At 35.3% G+C, this 17431-nt stretch overlaps 1 protein-coding gene across 1 annotated transcript; it reads right to left on the reverse strand.

Moving 5' to 3' along the window:
• Nucleotides 1-233: 233 nt before the first annotated feature.
• Nucleotides 234-2028, reverse strand: LOC150091748 (frizzled-2-like). The gene has a single exon (XM_090385532.1). The coding sequence runs from the start codon at nt 1966-1968 to the stop codon at nt 265-267; it is 1704 nt and encodes a 567-aa protein (XP_090241658.1). The 5' UTR covers nt 1969-2028; the 3' UTR covers nt 234-264.
• Between the last annotated feature and the right edge of the window lie 15403 nt (nt 2029-17431).

Here is a 17431-nt window from a genome sequence, read left to right on the forward strand (position 1 = left end):
TTTTACAAGAAATAAATAAGTAGATATAACACTGTCGAGGCGTGCTTCCAAGAGATAATGAAGTAATAAACGCCTCTTCGTCGTCTGTTTTAGAACTGTACATAACATAAACAAGAGTTCTTCAGCAGGAGTGAACGATGTTTGTTTTGATGGACGAAAATGTACTTGAAAGCAGGAGTGAACGATGTTTGTTTTGATGGACGAAAATGTACTTGAAAGGAAGGGTGGGGGAATTGGGGTCCAAAAGAAACTTGGTAGCATATGTCACACATACGCTTCAACGCCGCACAGCCTCTGTCTAATGCGAATATATACATTCCTCCAAGAAGTAAAAGTCTTACCAGACCATATCCAAAAACCTGAAGTGATTCCTACTATAAGTGTCATTAAGTATTTAATCATAAACACCGGGAAGTCTGGCTTAGGCCAATACATTTCTGGTGAGTTGGAGGGGACATCTGGGCAAGGGATGCTATACCAAGGTCGTTGACATTTCTCCCTCTGCCAAGACAGCATCCAATTATCGAAATAAGTTTGTTCATAGAAGTAACATGCCAACACAATAACAGCAGGAACAGTATAAAGCACAGAAAACACCCCAATGCGAATCATTAATTTCTCCAACTTATCTGTCCTCGTTCCATCATGTTTCATAACAGTTCTGATATGGCACAATGACACGAATCCAGCCAACAAGAAAATTGTGCCCAAAAACATATACACAACTAGTGGCGCCAACACAAAACCGCGTAGGGCGTCCACATTCCACAGTCCTACGAAACAAACCCCACTTAAAACATCACCCTCTACTTTACCCATAGCAAGGATGGTGATGGTTTTGATTGCAGGAATGGTCCAAGCTGCTATGTGGAAATACTGCGAGTTGTTTTCAATCGCTTCGTGACCCCATTTAAGTCCAGCAGCCAAGAACCAAGTTAAGGTCAGTATCACCCACCAGATAGAGCTGGCCATGCTAAAGAAATAGAGAATCATGAAAAGAATTGTGCAGCTTTTCTTCTCGTTACCTTGTGTTATGGTTCGTATCATTTCAACTCCCCCTTTCTGATCTTCTGGTGGCGGAAACGGTTCATTACAAGACACCTGTTCCCCCATAATGAAACCAATTACATAGGTGAGGGATACCATGAAATAACACACGGAGAGAAATATTATTGGTCGTTCGGGATATCGAAATCTTTGCATATCCACAATAAATGTCAATACAGTAAAAAGGGTTGAGGTCATGCACAAGATCGCCCAAACTCCAATCCACGTGCGGGAGAACTTCCGCTCCTGCTCAGTAAAGAACATACCGTCGCATGGCGCACCGCAATCTCTCTCCTCACTGCTACCCACTCGTAGCACATAACCTAAACCCCGCGGGACTTGAAATTCTACGGGACATATAAATTTCCAACCTCGAGGCTTGTTGTTGTTTCGAACTATCGGCGGTCCTTCCTGCGGTGGTTCCCGTGCACGATCTGTGTTATTCTGACCAACGCACAACTGTTCACCACCTCCTTGAGGTAGCTTATCGCAGTCTAAGCTTTTCGGCCATTCAAAACCGAAGTTGTTCATAAGAGTTTCGCAACCCCTTCTTGCCGACAAACACAACGACCGACAGGGCGGAATAGCTTGATCTATAATCGTACAAACCGGAGCATACATAGCACACAAGAAAAACTGTAAATCGGGGCTACATTGTACCTTGACTAATGGAAAGAACTGGTGAACTTCCAAGCCTGCATCGTCTTGTTTCTGGTGGTTAAGAAGGTTGGGCATGATTGTCTCATTGTAAGGAATATCCTTGCACAGAGGAATGTTGATAGGTTCACATCTTCCGTGATGTGGGATTACACTATCGCGGTCAGAAATGCGAGAACTCACCACTTGGCCGGCTGTGAGTCGTCCATGTTGGATGGTAAAAGCGACGCCGAGGAACAACGTTCTTAGCAAACGTTGCGCCATATTCGCCGCACACGCAAGCCGAAGACAATGTTAACATTCACTAAGGTTCATTCACTTCCAGTCATAGCGCCTTCTTTGTATGGAACGTCCAGATACGGCTACAACTGTACACAGACATGACTTGACGCGCGCTATCGTTAGCAGGAAATGCCTCGTTAACCGCTCTTTCCAAACAATCGTCACGGGCGAACAGCCAAGACGGCCTTGCTCACAGGCATGCCTCGTCATTGGCTGTGGCGCCAATCTGCTCGAACCTGCGCAAGAGTCGCCACTTTTGGTGTTTAGTAGCCTGAATGTTAGCAGTCGGACGAAACGTGTTCTGCAGAGGCAACATGGGATTGGTCTAATTAAGGGTTAGCTTTAGGTTGATAAGGAGCATGTAATAAATGTTCTCACCTGTCACTGGGATGGTACGTACGATTTTCAGGAGATGAACGCTATCTCTTAACAATCCATGAGAGAATTTTCTTTACTATAGCCTTACGAAAGAGCTATAATAAACATTCTTGCAAAGTTTGCGGTATCGGTTCGCTATCTTTAATATTTCTAAGCGCGCCGAAATGTTATTATAGCAAAAACTATGAAGAACCTCCCCCCCCCCTCCCACCTAAGCACGTAAGTTATAAACTGGGCTAGCATTAGATCCATTTTACTCTTCTTTTTTTTTTTTTTTTGTCTTTTATATTCCTGAACGCCAGATGGCTTTCGAGTTTCTTGTTTATTCAACCGGAAGTATTCCATAAAGAATGCGATCAAACGATAAAATATTTTGCTATCGATTTCATTTATTTTTTAAATCCTAATACCACACAGTTGCAAAATAAAATATCACACAATCAATATCGCAAGCAATTGAACATTTTTTTTTTTTAATTGAGCCTTTGGACAATAAGATCTGCTTCTTTACGCTCAAACTTTAGGATAACTCAGCTGTTGATCCCATTACTTTATGATGTACAACGTATACTTGAATATTGACGTGACAACAATTATTATTGACTTCGAATAATTCTACTGACAAGTTTAACTCTGTGACGTGCAGCTGAATTTTTCTCTTTTGGTTTTTCTAATAGCTTCAGGACTGTGCATCAATTCCTTGGCCATAATCCATGGTTAATTTTGCCCCTCCCCTTCCCCCCAATTTTTTATTATAGCACTTCACCTCCTTTTGCATTGCCTTGAATAACTGTCATAACACCCCAAATGTTTGCATAGCGCTCGGAATTCACAGTTCCTTATGCAAACAAGGCAGCCCCATATCTTTTTTTTTTTTTACTTAAATAATGAACTTTTATGGCGATACAATTGGGATGAAAAGGCCTTTCCTATACGTACCACTTACTTTCAGATCCATGGAGGGTGATTTTCGATTTATCCGAGAATTTCACACCGTTCCACTGTTCAATTGACCAATTAACACGATCTCTACCATAACAGATGCATTTTGGTTTCATTGCTTTCATCAGTAATGACTTTTTTTGTGGATGATAAGCGTCGGTAATGGAAAGAATTGGTGAATACGTTTCATATGTAGTATACCACATATTCTCTTCACATCGATGGTCACGTTTGCGTTTCAGAACTCCAAAACTAGACTGATTTGCATCCAATTTTTTTCCTGCAACTGTTTGGCCAGAATATCTTTCCTTATCTAAACCAAAAATAACACTTTTCTTCCTAGTAGTTAACTAACCAGATGGAGTATTACTTTACATGTTTTGATAAAAGGAAGAAAGAGATGCAGTAGCAGCCGCACAAGATCTCACGTCCATTTCACTGTTTATGATCACACAAATTATAAATGAAGCAATAAATCTGTATTATTATGTAATTACAATTGAAAACGCTTCAATGAAATATTCATCCACTGATGCAATTTATGTGGCTGCTACTGTATATTTGAAAATATATAAATAAATAAATTTTCTGTTTATACTCCGGGACGACCAAACGGTCAGAGGAGTTCACAAGATAGAAAGAATACAAGAAACAGCACCGTATTCAGCAGTCACGGGCTTGAAACCCGGTCACTCAAGGCACGTGTACTTATGCACCCGCGCGCCTGACCACTAGGCTACGGCGGCCTTATGCTGTATGTGGGATTGAATACAGTATGAATAAAAAAAAATTAATAATGAACTTGAATATTGCATAATACTCTTTAGTGGGACAAGTGAGCACTAACATCTGTATGTGTCGAAATCATAAATGCAGCCAGATTTGGATTTATCTTGACAAGGGCCCGCTATACATCCGGTGTTGTCTATTTATTTAAATAACCCATTAATCAACGGTGTGTACCAAGGTAGTTATGGTAGTAGAGCTCATAATGTTATCAATTATGGAGCGAGATATTTTTTGACAGAAGACAGTTTCACTGAGGCAACGGTGGTATTTAAGCAGTACAGAATTTATTGGTATTTTACGTAAAATGGGTTTTTCCTGAGAAGAACACACGTTACGGGTAGTTATTTATTTTGCAACCTTTTGATTTTTATCTGTGGTGTGCACTCAAGAATAAAAACCTACGTAAACAACCCACATACCTTGAATGAAATTAATCAAAACGTTGAGAACTGCATATGCGCCATTGATGAATATATCCTTCGTAGATCGTTAACAGGTTAGGTCAGTGGTTTTCAACCGGGGTGTGCCGCAACGACATTCCAGGGGTGCCATGTAATTTGGGTTTAAGTTACTTAAACTTATTTTTTTTTTTAAATGTATATGTTTATTTCATTATAAAAAGATGTACAGTATCTTTTTAATTTTGTGGTGATCTTTAATTGATGTTTACTTAGTACCTCTATATAAAGAAAAAAATTATTATATACTCTATATATATAATTTGTATTATGAAATGTTTTATAATTATATTATTGTAATAACTATCATATAACATATATATATATATATATATATATACACACACACACTGAGAATCGGATCTAACAGTAGGGGTGCCGCAAAACAAAATAAATAACTTAGGGGGTGCCGTTATTAAAAAAAAAGGATGAAAACCACTGGGTTAGGTGTATATTAAGCACCCAAAACAACAAAGTATGAGGTACCATACTTTTTTTTTTTTTTTTGTCTATAACTGCGTAGAATCCTTCGGTCGGTTTGCTGTTTGTTGGACGAAAAATTCGAGTTTACTAGAGATAAAACCATGCCATCCTCCCTGAGACAGAGTACCCTGTGAAAAAAAAGCTCATAAAATTTCCTTTCGTCATTGACGGGCTCGAGCTGAGATGTTTTTTCAATCAATGTGAGAGAATGGTGATTATTACTATGCTACCTGCGATGACATCATTAACAGCCACTGAAAAATGTTTTAAAAGGGCTAAACGCAGTCCTGTCTTCGTTTTGTGTTGCATTTTGAACCGGTTATGGTAAATACATTATGCCGGATCAAGATATGGCACCATTCAACTAAACGGTTTCCTGCCATTTTTACTTTGTAGTTTGTGTAAAATTAAACTGCTTAATAGAAAGCCAAAACCCTGTTCTTGCTGATAAATATCTAAAATACTTTTTCAAAAAGGATTATAATTAATACGAGAAATGAAAAATAGCAGAAACAGTACTAAGTTTTAATGCATCTTCTGTTTAAAACAAAGTAACATGGCGATGCAATTTTTCTTCTCCAAACTTCATGATATATCATTTGATATCAAAAGGTTGAACTAGATTAATGCGTGTCTTATCAAATCAATACTTACAATACTTTCCCAATTTAGAACGTTTCCACTAATATACCACGTGTTTATAAAAGTGATTTATTTTTATTAAAAAAACATGATTCTGTAGATATAAAATCAGTTGTTACTTATGTATGATTTTCATTTTCACCTGGTTGGAAGCCCCAACCGATAGCTCGGTTTGCTTGTGATTAGTGGGCCCGTTCGGGATTTAAAACCCGGGACCTCTATACGAGCAAAACGAATACTTTCACATTCTGTAATAGTTTTTAATTAAATTCTGTATTCCTTTTGAATAAAACTTTTTTATACTGCAAACTTGGGTAAAATTTAATTTGATAACTCTATTTAACAAAAATTTATTAAAAACTTTAATAAGAGAATCTGTTTTTGTATTAAAAAAAGCACTATATTTATTTACAGTTGTTTTATTAAGTGCATTATTTTGTATGCAATTTGAATTTTATTAGGACATTACTAAATCAGAATGATAACAACCAACGTGTTAGCTCCCTCTATGGTGGAAAATATTTTTTGATATTAACTATTGACATGTTATTTTAATATTAATAAAATGTACTATTGTGGTATTATTTATTTAACTATTTTATTGTTATCCTCTTAAAGAGTAATTACAGTAAATCGTGTATTTTTTGATACTATAATGAGCATATTTTATACAATTATTGGTTGTATAAATATTCTAGAGGGCAGTGTAGTAGCAAAGAACTAGTAACGGAGTTGCAGAAGATATGGCTTATTTACAGCCGATGTACGAATTGTACGTAAGTAGTGAATTTGAAAAGCGAAACTGGGCGCATTAATTAAGGATTTCGATGTTTTTTAACGTTACGAAGGCTATCTTAGGAGCTTCGCTAGATTACGAAAACTGCTTGTTGAATATATTATAGACCATGGTAGGCCCTATACAGTGTTAAAATCAATCTGATCTGCAATGCATCTTTTCTCTTCCCTTGGTGTTCCAATACTTTGGTAACATAGTGCATATACTTTTTGGGCAAAGAAATACTGTCATTTATTGCAGCGAAGAGGAAAAAAGAATAGAAAGAGTTAAAAGAATTTTTCTATAATTTCAACTGCTGATAAGGAAAACAGGATCACAAGGTAGGTAACATTAATATGATTGAAAATAGTGCTAAATGACTCTGTGAATCATATATTAAATATATGAAAAAAGCTTGTTATATTATTAATAAACAAACAAAAAATATCGGACATATTAAAAGAAAAATTTAAATATAAGAATGACAAAGCATATTATACTTCTTGCGATCGTTTTTATTGATTGAAGATAAATGTTACTAAAGGCAAAAGAGTTATATTTATGACTTGCTTATTTTCTTAGAGAAACCAAATCTGCATCATGTTTGCAAATTGATTTCGAAATCGTCCCCAAAAAAAACTTAATTGTAACGTAATTTCATTTCTAAGTGATTACAGTGTTTCCAAGGTATTAAAGCTTTTTTTCAGCGCAGAAACTTTTCAAAAACTGGTTGAACAGATACGCTCATTAAAGTGAAAACAATATTATTACAGAGAATTGTTTCAGTGTGCTGTATCGAAAATTAATAACAGAAAAGGTGTGTTATTAATATATCATTATCCCAATTAATTAATATGATATTTTTAAAAATATATTTTGAAAAATGTAGTTACTGCAGACAAGAAAAACACAGTAGTATTTATTCTACCAATAATAATAATAAACATTATTATTTTTTTAGGAAGTAGGTGTCAGAATTTTATAATTAACTTTCTGCTTGGTTAAATGTATAAAAATAATTTGTTGATAAGGATTTTAAAATTCTTAATGAGTTTATGGTGTAATAAAATTGTTGGAATCGCTACAATGCTGACAGTACCATGAAATGCCAGGGGATGTCAAGTGAAAACCGGAGACGTGGATCATATTTACAAGACCAACTTTAGGAAATTAAAAACAAGCTGGTACAGACACGAAACTACGAACATGAGACACTTATGTTAATAGATCAAACATAGCTGGAAAATGTTTACGCTTGCAAGCTTGACCTGAAATATTAGTCTTCCTTCCATACCATTGCCTTTTACTAGATTGTCATTGGATATTGGCCTCCAAAACGTTTAATTTCCATAGCTTTTTTGTTTTGCTCGAATTGTCCACACGATGTTTTTTTTTTTTTTTTGCAGAATTATTATGTGAATTGTTTGTTTATGCAGTTCGTAATGTTATATATATTTTTTGAATTTTTGGCCATATCTTCTTCCTCCTCCTCCTCCTCCATTAAGGAATTATGCTGAATTATTTTACGCCATGGAATACAAAAGAACGGGCATTTTGTGTTTTGTTAATTTATAACTCATAACAGTATTGTTATAATAACGTATAATACAGTACTTATGTTATTTATAATGGATGACAAGTTAACTTAATTAGATGCATTCTGTACTGGGTTGGACCAAAAATGAAAGGTGCTGTTCCAGTACACACTTTTATGGCTCCTTTCATCTGAATTGCATGTTTCCGGACTTTACAATCATATTCTGACGTCATATGCAAATTTATCTAATTCCATTGGAATTGAGAATTTCATATTTTAATTCGAAATGTGAAGCCCCAAACGTTTTCTGCGTTCGTTTGTTTTTTAAAGATTATTTTTTTTTTAAAAAGATATTGTCATAAAAAAACTAAACCATATAAAGGTTGTCATTAGAAAAAAATCACTTTTTTAGTGATATAAAAATTTATTTTTATATCACCAATATTATAATCTATCAATATATTTTTTGTTGATGATCTATAAGCTTTCTTACATTATTTAGTTAATACTAATATTAATGGAAAATCATTTTTGATATACGAGTCGACGTCAGCTAATACTAGCAATGGGGAGTTTACGTGACGGTAAACTCCCATTGCTAATTTCGTGACTGTAAGAGAAGGGTGTAACTTGAGTGTTGACAAAATGCAATTATCCATAGGGCTCAATGCTAGAATAAGTTCCGATTTTTAAGTGAATCTTAAAAAAATTATGGCATAAATTATTTTTAAATTGCTTAATTTATATTGTTTTCAGTCACTAAGTTATAAACTTTTTTTTTTCTGTTTATTAAAGACGAAGTTCATTTGTGCATCCATATGCAATACAATGTAGGCAGGGTCGTCTGATAATTTTCTAAAGGAGAAGACTAAAAGCAGTATTCCCGATAACCGTTAAGCTTTAATCATTATGTAGCAGTAAAAAAAAAAAAAAAAAAAAAAAAAATTCACATTACTTTGTTCAAAAGGGGAAGACTGTAGTCCCTTTAGCCCCTACCCGGAATCGTCCCTGTATTTGGGCATTATTCTCTGAGCAAATCTCGATGCGAAACTGTGCCGACAAGTTTTTCACCTCATGTTGACACCTATATATTTACTGCCTCTATAATGTTGTTGTTGTTGGGAGCATCGGCAACTAACGCCATGTTGTTCCTTGTTGTAAATTGCTGTTTTGTAGATCGATTTTCTGTTTGCTGGAGAAACCCGAGTTTCCGGGAGAAAAAAACCATGCTACCCTCGCCTGAGATCGACTAACTCAGCCACGTTGTGAAAAAGATCCATAAAAATTTCTCCCATCATCGACGGGATTCGAACTCAGGGCTTTTCCACCGGGTGTGGAAAGGACTACAATCCTACCAGCTGTGCTACGCACGAGGGCGCCTCTATGATGTAAACATGCGCAGCTACAAACGATGTACTGTATTGCGCTTGCGTATAATATTGAGATTGTATTGCTTTCTTATGCAATCGTCTGAATTTGCCCACAGAGCAGATCAGTGGCAGCTCGTGACTCTGACGTTTGGGGGTGCTGCGTCTTAAAGTTACATTAAATTGCCTTGGTTATAAGACATATAGACATACACAGTAATAATAATAAGCAAGTTAAAAATACTACAAAACATTAACTAGACATTTACCATTAACAGATTTGAACTTTTATTTAAAAACAAAATCCATTCTTCGGGTTTTATTTGTTGAAAATAGATTAATAAATTTTTCATTCACGTGTGGTGCACTGTTGACCAAGCTTTTCTCTATTGAAAGCATTGCTTGAGCATTTAGCCTTTTCTGATTCATAGTGCTCCTTAAAAATGTTTTTATTATTTTTAATATCGAATGGCAGCGTTCCGGCTCTGAAGTAGCCATCGGAATGGTCAAAAGAACTTTTATGAGTTTTGTAAGTTCACCAAGAACTTCAGCTAGATTATTTTCTGAGATAAATTTCAGCGAGTCAGTTAATTTGCAATAATTGTGTAGATGATGTCTGCTATAGAAAAGTTGTAATTCCATAAGAAGTTTTTCTCTTGCAATCATGGGATATTCTTCAGTAGTCTTCTGTACCTCTTCTATAGATATTTTCGTACGAAAAATAACAAAGTTCTCCTTGTTAAACAATTTAGCAGCAATTAATTGCTTTGTAAAAGAATATCTCTCATCTATGTCAACACCTATATAGTCGCATACTTCCTTCGCTTCAATCATGAGTGTTTTTGAAGGGTTTTCACAGTACATTGAATTCCTGATTTTTAGAATGACATTCTTAAAGTTTCCTATATATTCGTGTATTTTAATTAACTGCCTCAATTTCTCGAGATTGCATTTGATTATAAATAACTTCCACGTCAGATATTATCTGATGGAAAAGTTCTAACCAGAACTCGAATTTTTCATTACTCAAGATGTGCAAAATTCCAGTTGTTTCTGAAATAGTCTTATCTGCGTTTGCCCTCTTGTAGTTCCTCCATGCACTTTTCAAAATTTTCCTTTCAAAATTTTCCTTTTCAAAACCTTCCTCCATTCAAAATTTTCATAAACGTTGTTCACGGTGCGTATATTGAAGTTCCATCTTGTAGGGGAAGGTCGGGCAACACGGCTGTCCATATGCTTTCTGAGAACAGAGAGACGCTGTGGTGATCTCGAGAAAAATGTTGGTATCCACATGAGGTTCGAAAAGAATATCTTTGAATCTCGGGTACTACTTGCTGCATTTCTCATCATCAGAATCAGTTGGTGTGCGTAGCAGTGAATAAAATGTGCATTTTTGTACACTTCTTTTATTTTAGCCTGAACTCCCCCTTTCTTGCCTTTCATCACACTTGCTCCATCAAATGTCTGAGTAACCAGATTTTGAGTATTTCCTTCGAGGATTATGTCTAACTGATCTAGAATGCACTTCGATATTCCGTCTGCTGTTTGGTTTTCCGGAGTGAAAAAAAAACCCAAAAAAACGCTCAAAAATGCCGCCATTCAGTTCATATCTCAGAACAATTACCATTTGTATATGTTCTGAAACATCTGTTGTGTCATCAGCCATGACCGCTACGAATGAAGCTTCTTTAATTTCTTTTTTTATTTCATCCCGGCATATTTTCAGCAAACAGTCAAGAATATCATTCTGAATAGTTTTTGAAATACTTTTAAATACTGCATTACTTTCTAAATGGTTCTTTAAATTGGAATCTAATGTACAGGCGAAATTAATTAATCCTCTGAATGCTTCTGGATTTTTAGAATCGTCTTTTTCGTCATGCCCACGTAAAGGAATTTCAAACTGTCCATAAAATTTAATGCAGTCTATTATTTTAGATAATATTTCGATTCTTGGTAACTTTTCTGTTATGTTTGCAGATCGAAAGTCTGTAGGCCTCACTAAGCTGTTCTTTAATATTTACGCTTCCTAAAAGCGATAGTGAAATCACATTATCAATATGTTTCTTCGAACTCTCATGTTTAGAGTTTTTTCTTTCATTCTGTTTATGTTTGTAACACTTTTTGTCCACGTTAAGTCACCTCCGAACAGTAAACATGGAAACAAAACAATGCATTTTTAACTCACAACCACAAAGCCAACTTTTCCTTTGGTACCATTCAGTTTTAAAACTGCGAATATATTTATTATTATTACTTATTCCCCGCTGAGAAATTTGAATGTTTGGTATGGGGCGGCCTTCTTTTTTAATCGCATTTTTTTCTTGGAGAGATAATTGTGAAAAACTAAGTTGCTGAAGTTTATTCACTGTCACGCGATTTACTTCATGGGGAACCATGGAAGCCATGATCGAATCAAATTTCACAAAATCGTGTGTCGTAGAAATAATGTTTTATTTACACATCACCTCATAATATAACTTCAACTTGCCAAGTTCAAGCTCAATTCGCAATTAAACTGTAATCACATAATTACACTGTTGAATGTTGAGTATTAAGTCAATACTTAACACTGATATTGTTTAGTTACTTAATGGGAATTCGGGCGAATAACAAAAAGACACCGACATTGTGGCTACACACCCATCATGGTCAAAGATGAAATCTGCACTGCGCGCTTTACATTTACAGTCACTTTGATTCGTTTCACCTATAAAAAAATATATATTGGCAAGTTGCCAATATGCTGCTCGCCAATGGCAACCAACTACCAGATGTTCACTGGAATGCAAAATGTCTACTTGGCACACAGTGAGGTCTACGGTTAATTAAACTTCAAAGTTGGAAACGATTTCGTGTTTTTATTCGTTTATTATTGAAATGATTACTGGAAATAGAGGATGCGCATACTATATGCGGGTTCTATTAATAAAAAAAAATATCATGTACGGCAATTGAATTAAAATGTAAAATGCAGCAGGTTCTGGTAAATAAGGATATAACACGGAGCCTCAGGCCCTTATTTTTATGAGAGCCTGATATTATTTTAGCTTTACTAGCCTATATAATAAAATGTGGTAAAAAAATTAAGTAGTATAAAATTCTTCAACCGATACACAACGCAATTAAAATTAAATTAAAAATGCATAAACTACAAACATTTTATACGCATGCAGAGTGTTTTACTTATTTTTGTGAAAATATGCAAATTGTAATATCGTATTGCTATTGCTATTTTTGTAATACTTTTCGAAGAGAAGAGTGTATTAAAAAAAACAAGCGATGTAATTTTTTTTCAAGTACCTTAACCTAGTTAGAAAATAGCATAAAAGGTACTTCCTTATAATTAAATATTGTTATAATCTTGCGTTCTAATTATCTCTAACAGAAATATATGCCATAATTAAATAGACAACCATCTGCACCGTCAAAATAGGCCACATTCTTACTCCAGGCAAAAACCTTTATCATGAAAAAATTTGCATAATGTTTTTATCTCGTCGCGAAATTTTATATGTTGGGATTGTGTCGCTTTGAAATCGCCCGAACGTCATACAAGTTTTTCGTATTGAATACAATTACGTATTATCGAGCCAAAAGTCTTATTTCTTTTCTTTTAAAAACATAAAGAAAACTATCTTTAAAACTAGTGTACCCGTGGGGTATATTTCTCCAAAACTGTTTCAGAGAAGAAGTAAAGATTAATATCGAACTAATTACAAAAACCTCTCCCTCAACTCTTTTCGCTCCTTTTTTTTTTTTTTTTTTGGTAGTTGTTGGCGCATAGGCTTCTGTGGCCATAATGCACTTCCCAAGGTTTTTGCAGTACTTTGATCCAAGCTCGAGGCGGGAATCGAATCCGCGACCTTTGGGTTGCCAGGCAGGCACCTTACCCACCCGGCTAGCCCGGTCGGCTTTTCGCTCCTACTTAAGGTATCTGTGGGACGGACTCGGGTAATAAAGTATTTTAAAAAAACAAAGATTGACTAAAAATGCAATTTGATAATTTTTTACATGTTATCATTATACCATCCTTTAAAAAAATTACAATTATTGCACAGAAAAATTACAAAATTAAAATTGTTGTTGTACTCGTGACGAATATTTCGCCAAAACTGTAACAAAACTGTTAAAAAATAATGGAAATTCTGACAATTGGTCGGAATTTTTTTTTTTTGGAAAATTTTATTGTAAATTAGTTTTATTATTATTTTTCTCTCAATTCCTTGAGTTGTTCAAGTACCAGTGGCGAATCATCATCATTTATCGAACGTAATCCTCCAGAGATAGAGTGGTCATAATCCCACTGTATAAGGTAATTGTAGGACCACATTTGGAATACTGTGTTCAAGTATGGAGACCTCAATTGATCTTGAAAGGGTCGAAGACGGGCAACTCGAATGGTGAGATCGGCAGGACGACCATATGAGGAAACACTCAGATTATGTGGGCTACAGAGCCCACATAATCTGAGTGTTTCTGGAATTCTCTAAAGAGAATTCCAGAATTACGAGGCATAAATTAAAATTATAGGGGAAGAGGCTTAGGCTAGATTGTAGGAAGTTTTCTTTTAGCTAGCGAGTTGTTGGTTGCTGGAACAAGTTGCCCTCGCAGATAGTTGAGGCTGACAGTATGAATAAATTCAAAGGTCAACTGGTTAGTTACTTGTATGAGGAGGGAAGCATATAATTTGCATTTTCTTATCTAGTTGGTGGTTTTTTTTTTTTTTTTGTTTAGCCAGTGCAGCTCAGCTATTGTCAATCCACTGCAGGATGAAGGCTTCCTCCACAAATTTCCAATAACTGCGGTCCTGTGCTTTCTGTTGACATTGTACACCAACAAATTTCACACTTCCATCGATCCACCTCACTTTTGATCTTTTCCTTGGACTTTTAGGGTCAAGCTGTATCCATTCCAAAATTCGTTTAGTCCATCTATCGTCGGTTCTTCTCGGTGTGCAACCTGCCCTTTATTATTTTAAGCGCCTTGGTCTTTCAGTGATGTCACAAATCTTGGTTTCTTGGCGAATACCTGCACGATTTTCGTTCTCTTTTGGTTATGTTCAAAATTCAGCGCTCCATACTTTGTGTGACTCTCAATCTTTGTAAAGCTTTGGCATTCAATGTCCATATTTCATAACCATATGTTAGGACAGGGTGGATACATTGATCATGTATACATATATATCTTACGAAGAACTGTTAAAAAATAATGGAAATTTTGAAAATTGGTAAAACGTTTTGGAAAATTTTACTGAAAATTGTTTTTTCTTTTTCATTTTTTCAGTTTTATTGCTAAATAAAACCTATTGCAAAAGGAATCAGATCAAAAGTTTGTTTAGTCTGAGTTATTCAAGTTCAAAGAGCGTTCCGGACAGAGGGAATAAGCAAATTATTAAATATTCAGTAGTAGTAGTCATAATACCATACTTTCTAAATATCGGATTATGCGCACTAAAACACATGTCAAATATGCACTAAAATGTACTAAATACGCACCAAAATGTTAATATATGCACTACAATTTTTACATTTATTACTCGTTTATTAAAATTAATTGAACCGCAATTTCTTTGTATTCAACATGTTAAAGTAATAAAACTGTTTATGAAAAGTTTTAGCATCTTTTTAAAAAGTTTTCCCTTTCAAACTCTCACGTGCAATAATTTTTGTTACGATACAATAACATATTTCCCAAAGTGGTCCATTGTGAATTTGTTGCTTTTATTGTCCAAGATCATTTCATACGCAAAGAGTTTAAATGCAGCCCAGTCTCGTCTATGGAAGTGACTGGGATGCATTTTAAAATGCGAGCTTTTGAAGAATACTTGAAATGGAACTTCATTTCCTTTTTCCATTTATAAATTCATCTATTTTACTTAAAATGTGATAGTGCATGTGATCAAGGGAATGAGAAGTTTCAGAACGTGATGCTATTAACAAAGGTAATAATCGCGGTGTAAGAGTGTATTAATCAGTAGTTATCTCTTAATGGAATAACCCGCGAAGGAAATGACTCTTTTAAATTCATGATTAGGGAAATCTCCTCATTATTCTAATTAAATATCGACTTTAAAATCAATAAATGAATAAAATGACAAAATACATAGTACGGAAATAAAAGTATTTGTACAGAGATCATGTTGAAAACATATTTTATTTAAAAGGAATGCGGCATCGCATGAAATTTTAATAAACCACAAATTCAGCAATACGGTACAGTAACTATCATTACTTTTCACGTGTTAATACAGGACCAGCCTTCAGGATGAGACGAGGTGTAGAACCCGCGTTCTGGACAGAAAACGGTTCCAAATCCCAATAAAGGGCCTCTCCTAAAACCAGGAAAGAACATACTTTTTCTTGTTTGAGGAGAGGTCCTCTGATCTCTAGGTCCCCAGACATATTAATACAGTATATAGCCTTTACTGGCCGTATATTAATACATCAGTTTTTGTTTTCAATGTTTATTTTTATCGCGCATTAATACAGTACAAAAATTCAACTTTATTGCAATTGAGATGAAGCTTTTTTGTTGTGGTTCCACATCTGGTTTTGTATGTCATCTTCATGTAATTAGCTGTATGCAAATTCGCCATCTCATAGACATCGTCACAGGTCCTTTCTTTTCTTTTTTTTTATTTTTGCAAATAGAAAGGTACTGCTACGTACTATTGCGTATCGTAGGGGTAAAAAACAAACTGGATTTGAGTATAACCATTCAAAAATGTGGAAAACGCTTGCGAGAAGTCCTAGAGTCCTAAAGCCTTTTTACTCCATATTTTAAATCTTTCATTCTTATTTCGGTCGAATGCCCTTGCCGGTTGGCGTTTCTTTACTCCTTATATAGCCATTCCAGTTAATGAGTTTCGACCATGACTTACAAACCAACGTTCAATATTTTTTATACGTAGGTCGAATTTGAAAATATTTCGCTGCACTGTACTGAAGTTTTACTCAGAACTACCGTATTTTCCAAACTATAAGTTGCACTTTCCTTCCTAAAAAATGCCTAAATTTCCCCTGCATCTTATGGTCCGAAGGCATTCAGGTGCCAGCAGAAATTTCTTCTTTGACCAGATTGTATTCTCCTAGCATGCGTGAGTGATAATTTACGCATGTCTCACAAGAACTCATTCTTTATTCCCAAGAAAAGATCAGTAAAACCTTTCTTCCTTCTAAAAACCGAAGTATTTTGTCAATGATGATGCCAATCAATCATTTGTCAATCAATGATGATGCCAATCAATCATTTGTCAATCAATGATGATGCACTCTTTGAAAAAAAGTAAAAGTCGGGATCATAGAAGCGATAATGAAGAACAGCGATTTTTGAGATTATAAAGACGAATGAATTCGTTTTAAACTGATATTTTGGTTATTAAGCACTTCTGGATTTTGTTTCTGATATATGCAATAAAATATTTTTTTTACCAAAGGCAGCGTCTTAAAGTCCGGAAAATGTGGTATTTTTTTCAAACGAAACTTGCGGAGCATTAGTAAATAAGGGAAGTTGTGCAGAGGCTAGAAATATTTTCATTATAGTGAAATTTTCAATAAAGCAATCATTGCAACAGGATTTTGCTGTACTAAGTCACTGATTGGTATACAGGGCCTCCGTAGCCGAGTGGTCAGGAGCGGGAGTGCAGTAGCACACGTTCTTTGAGTAGACCGGGGTTCAAGCCCCTGACTGCTAAATACAGTCGATCTGCCGGCCAGCGTGGCAGATTATGGTCCATTTCCCTCAGCATGAATTGTTGAGGAGACTTCCATCCTGCAGTGGGTTGATAATGGCTGCACTTTACCTTTTTTTATATTAAGCCATAGATACAAGTATGATTACTTGAATAAACTAACTCTAGGGCCATTATAGTACTCCGAAGTCTTGCCTTACATTTTTTTCATCGAAACCTAGCTTATATGAAGTTTTATTTGCATTATGTAGGGCATAGAATAGCAACAACACAAATTGGTAACTCAATCATTCTCCAATCAGACTGATTACCATTCTGATCACTACGTAAGTGGTATCACTGAGGAATGTAGTTCAAACAGTAACTTTGTGGCGGTAATCA

This window comes from Mastigoproctus giganteus, chromosome 1 (assembly GCF_048544385.1).
Source record: "Mastigoproctus giganteus isolate SK-2022 chromosome 1, ASM4854438v1, whole genome shotgun sequence".
Classification (NCBI taxonomy): domain Eukaryota; kingdom Metazoa; phylum Arthropoda; class Arachnida; order Uropygi; family Thelyphonidae; genus Mastigoproctus; species Mastigoproctus giganteus.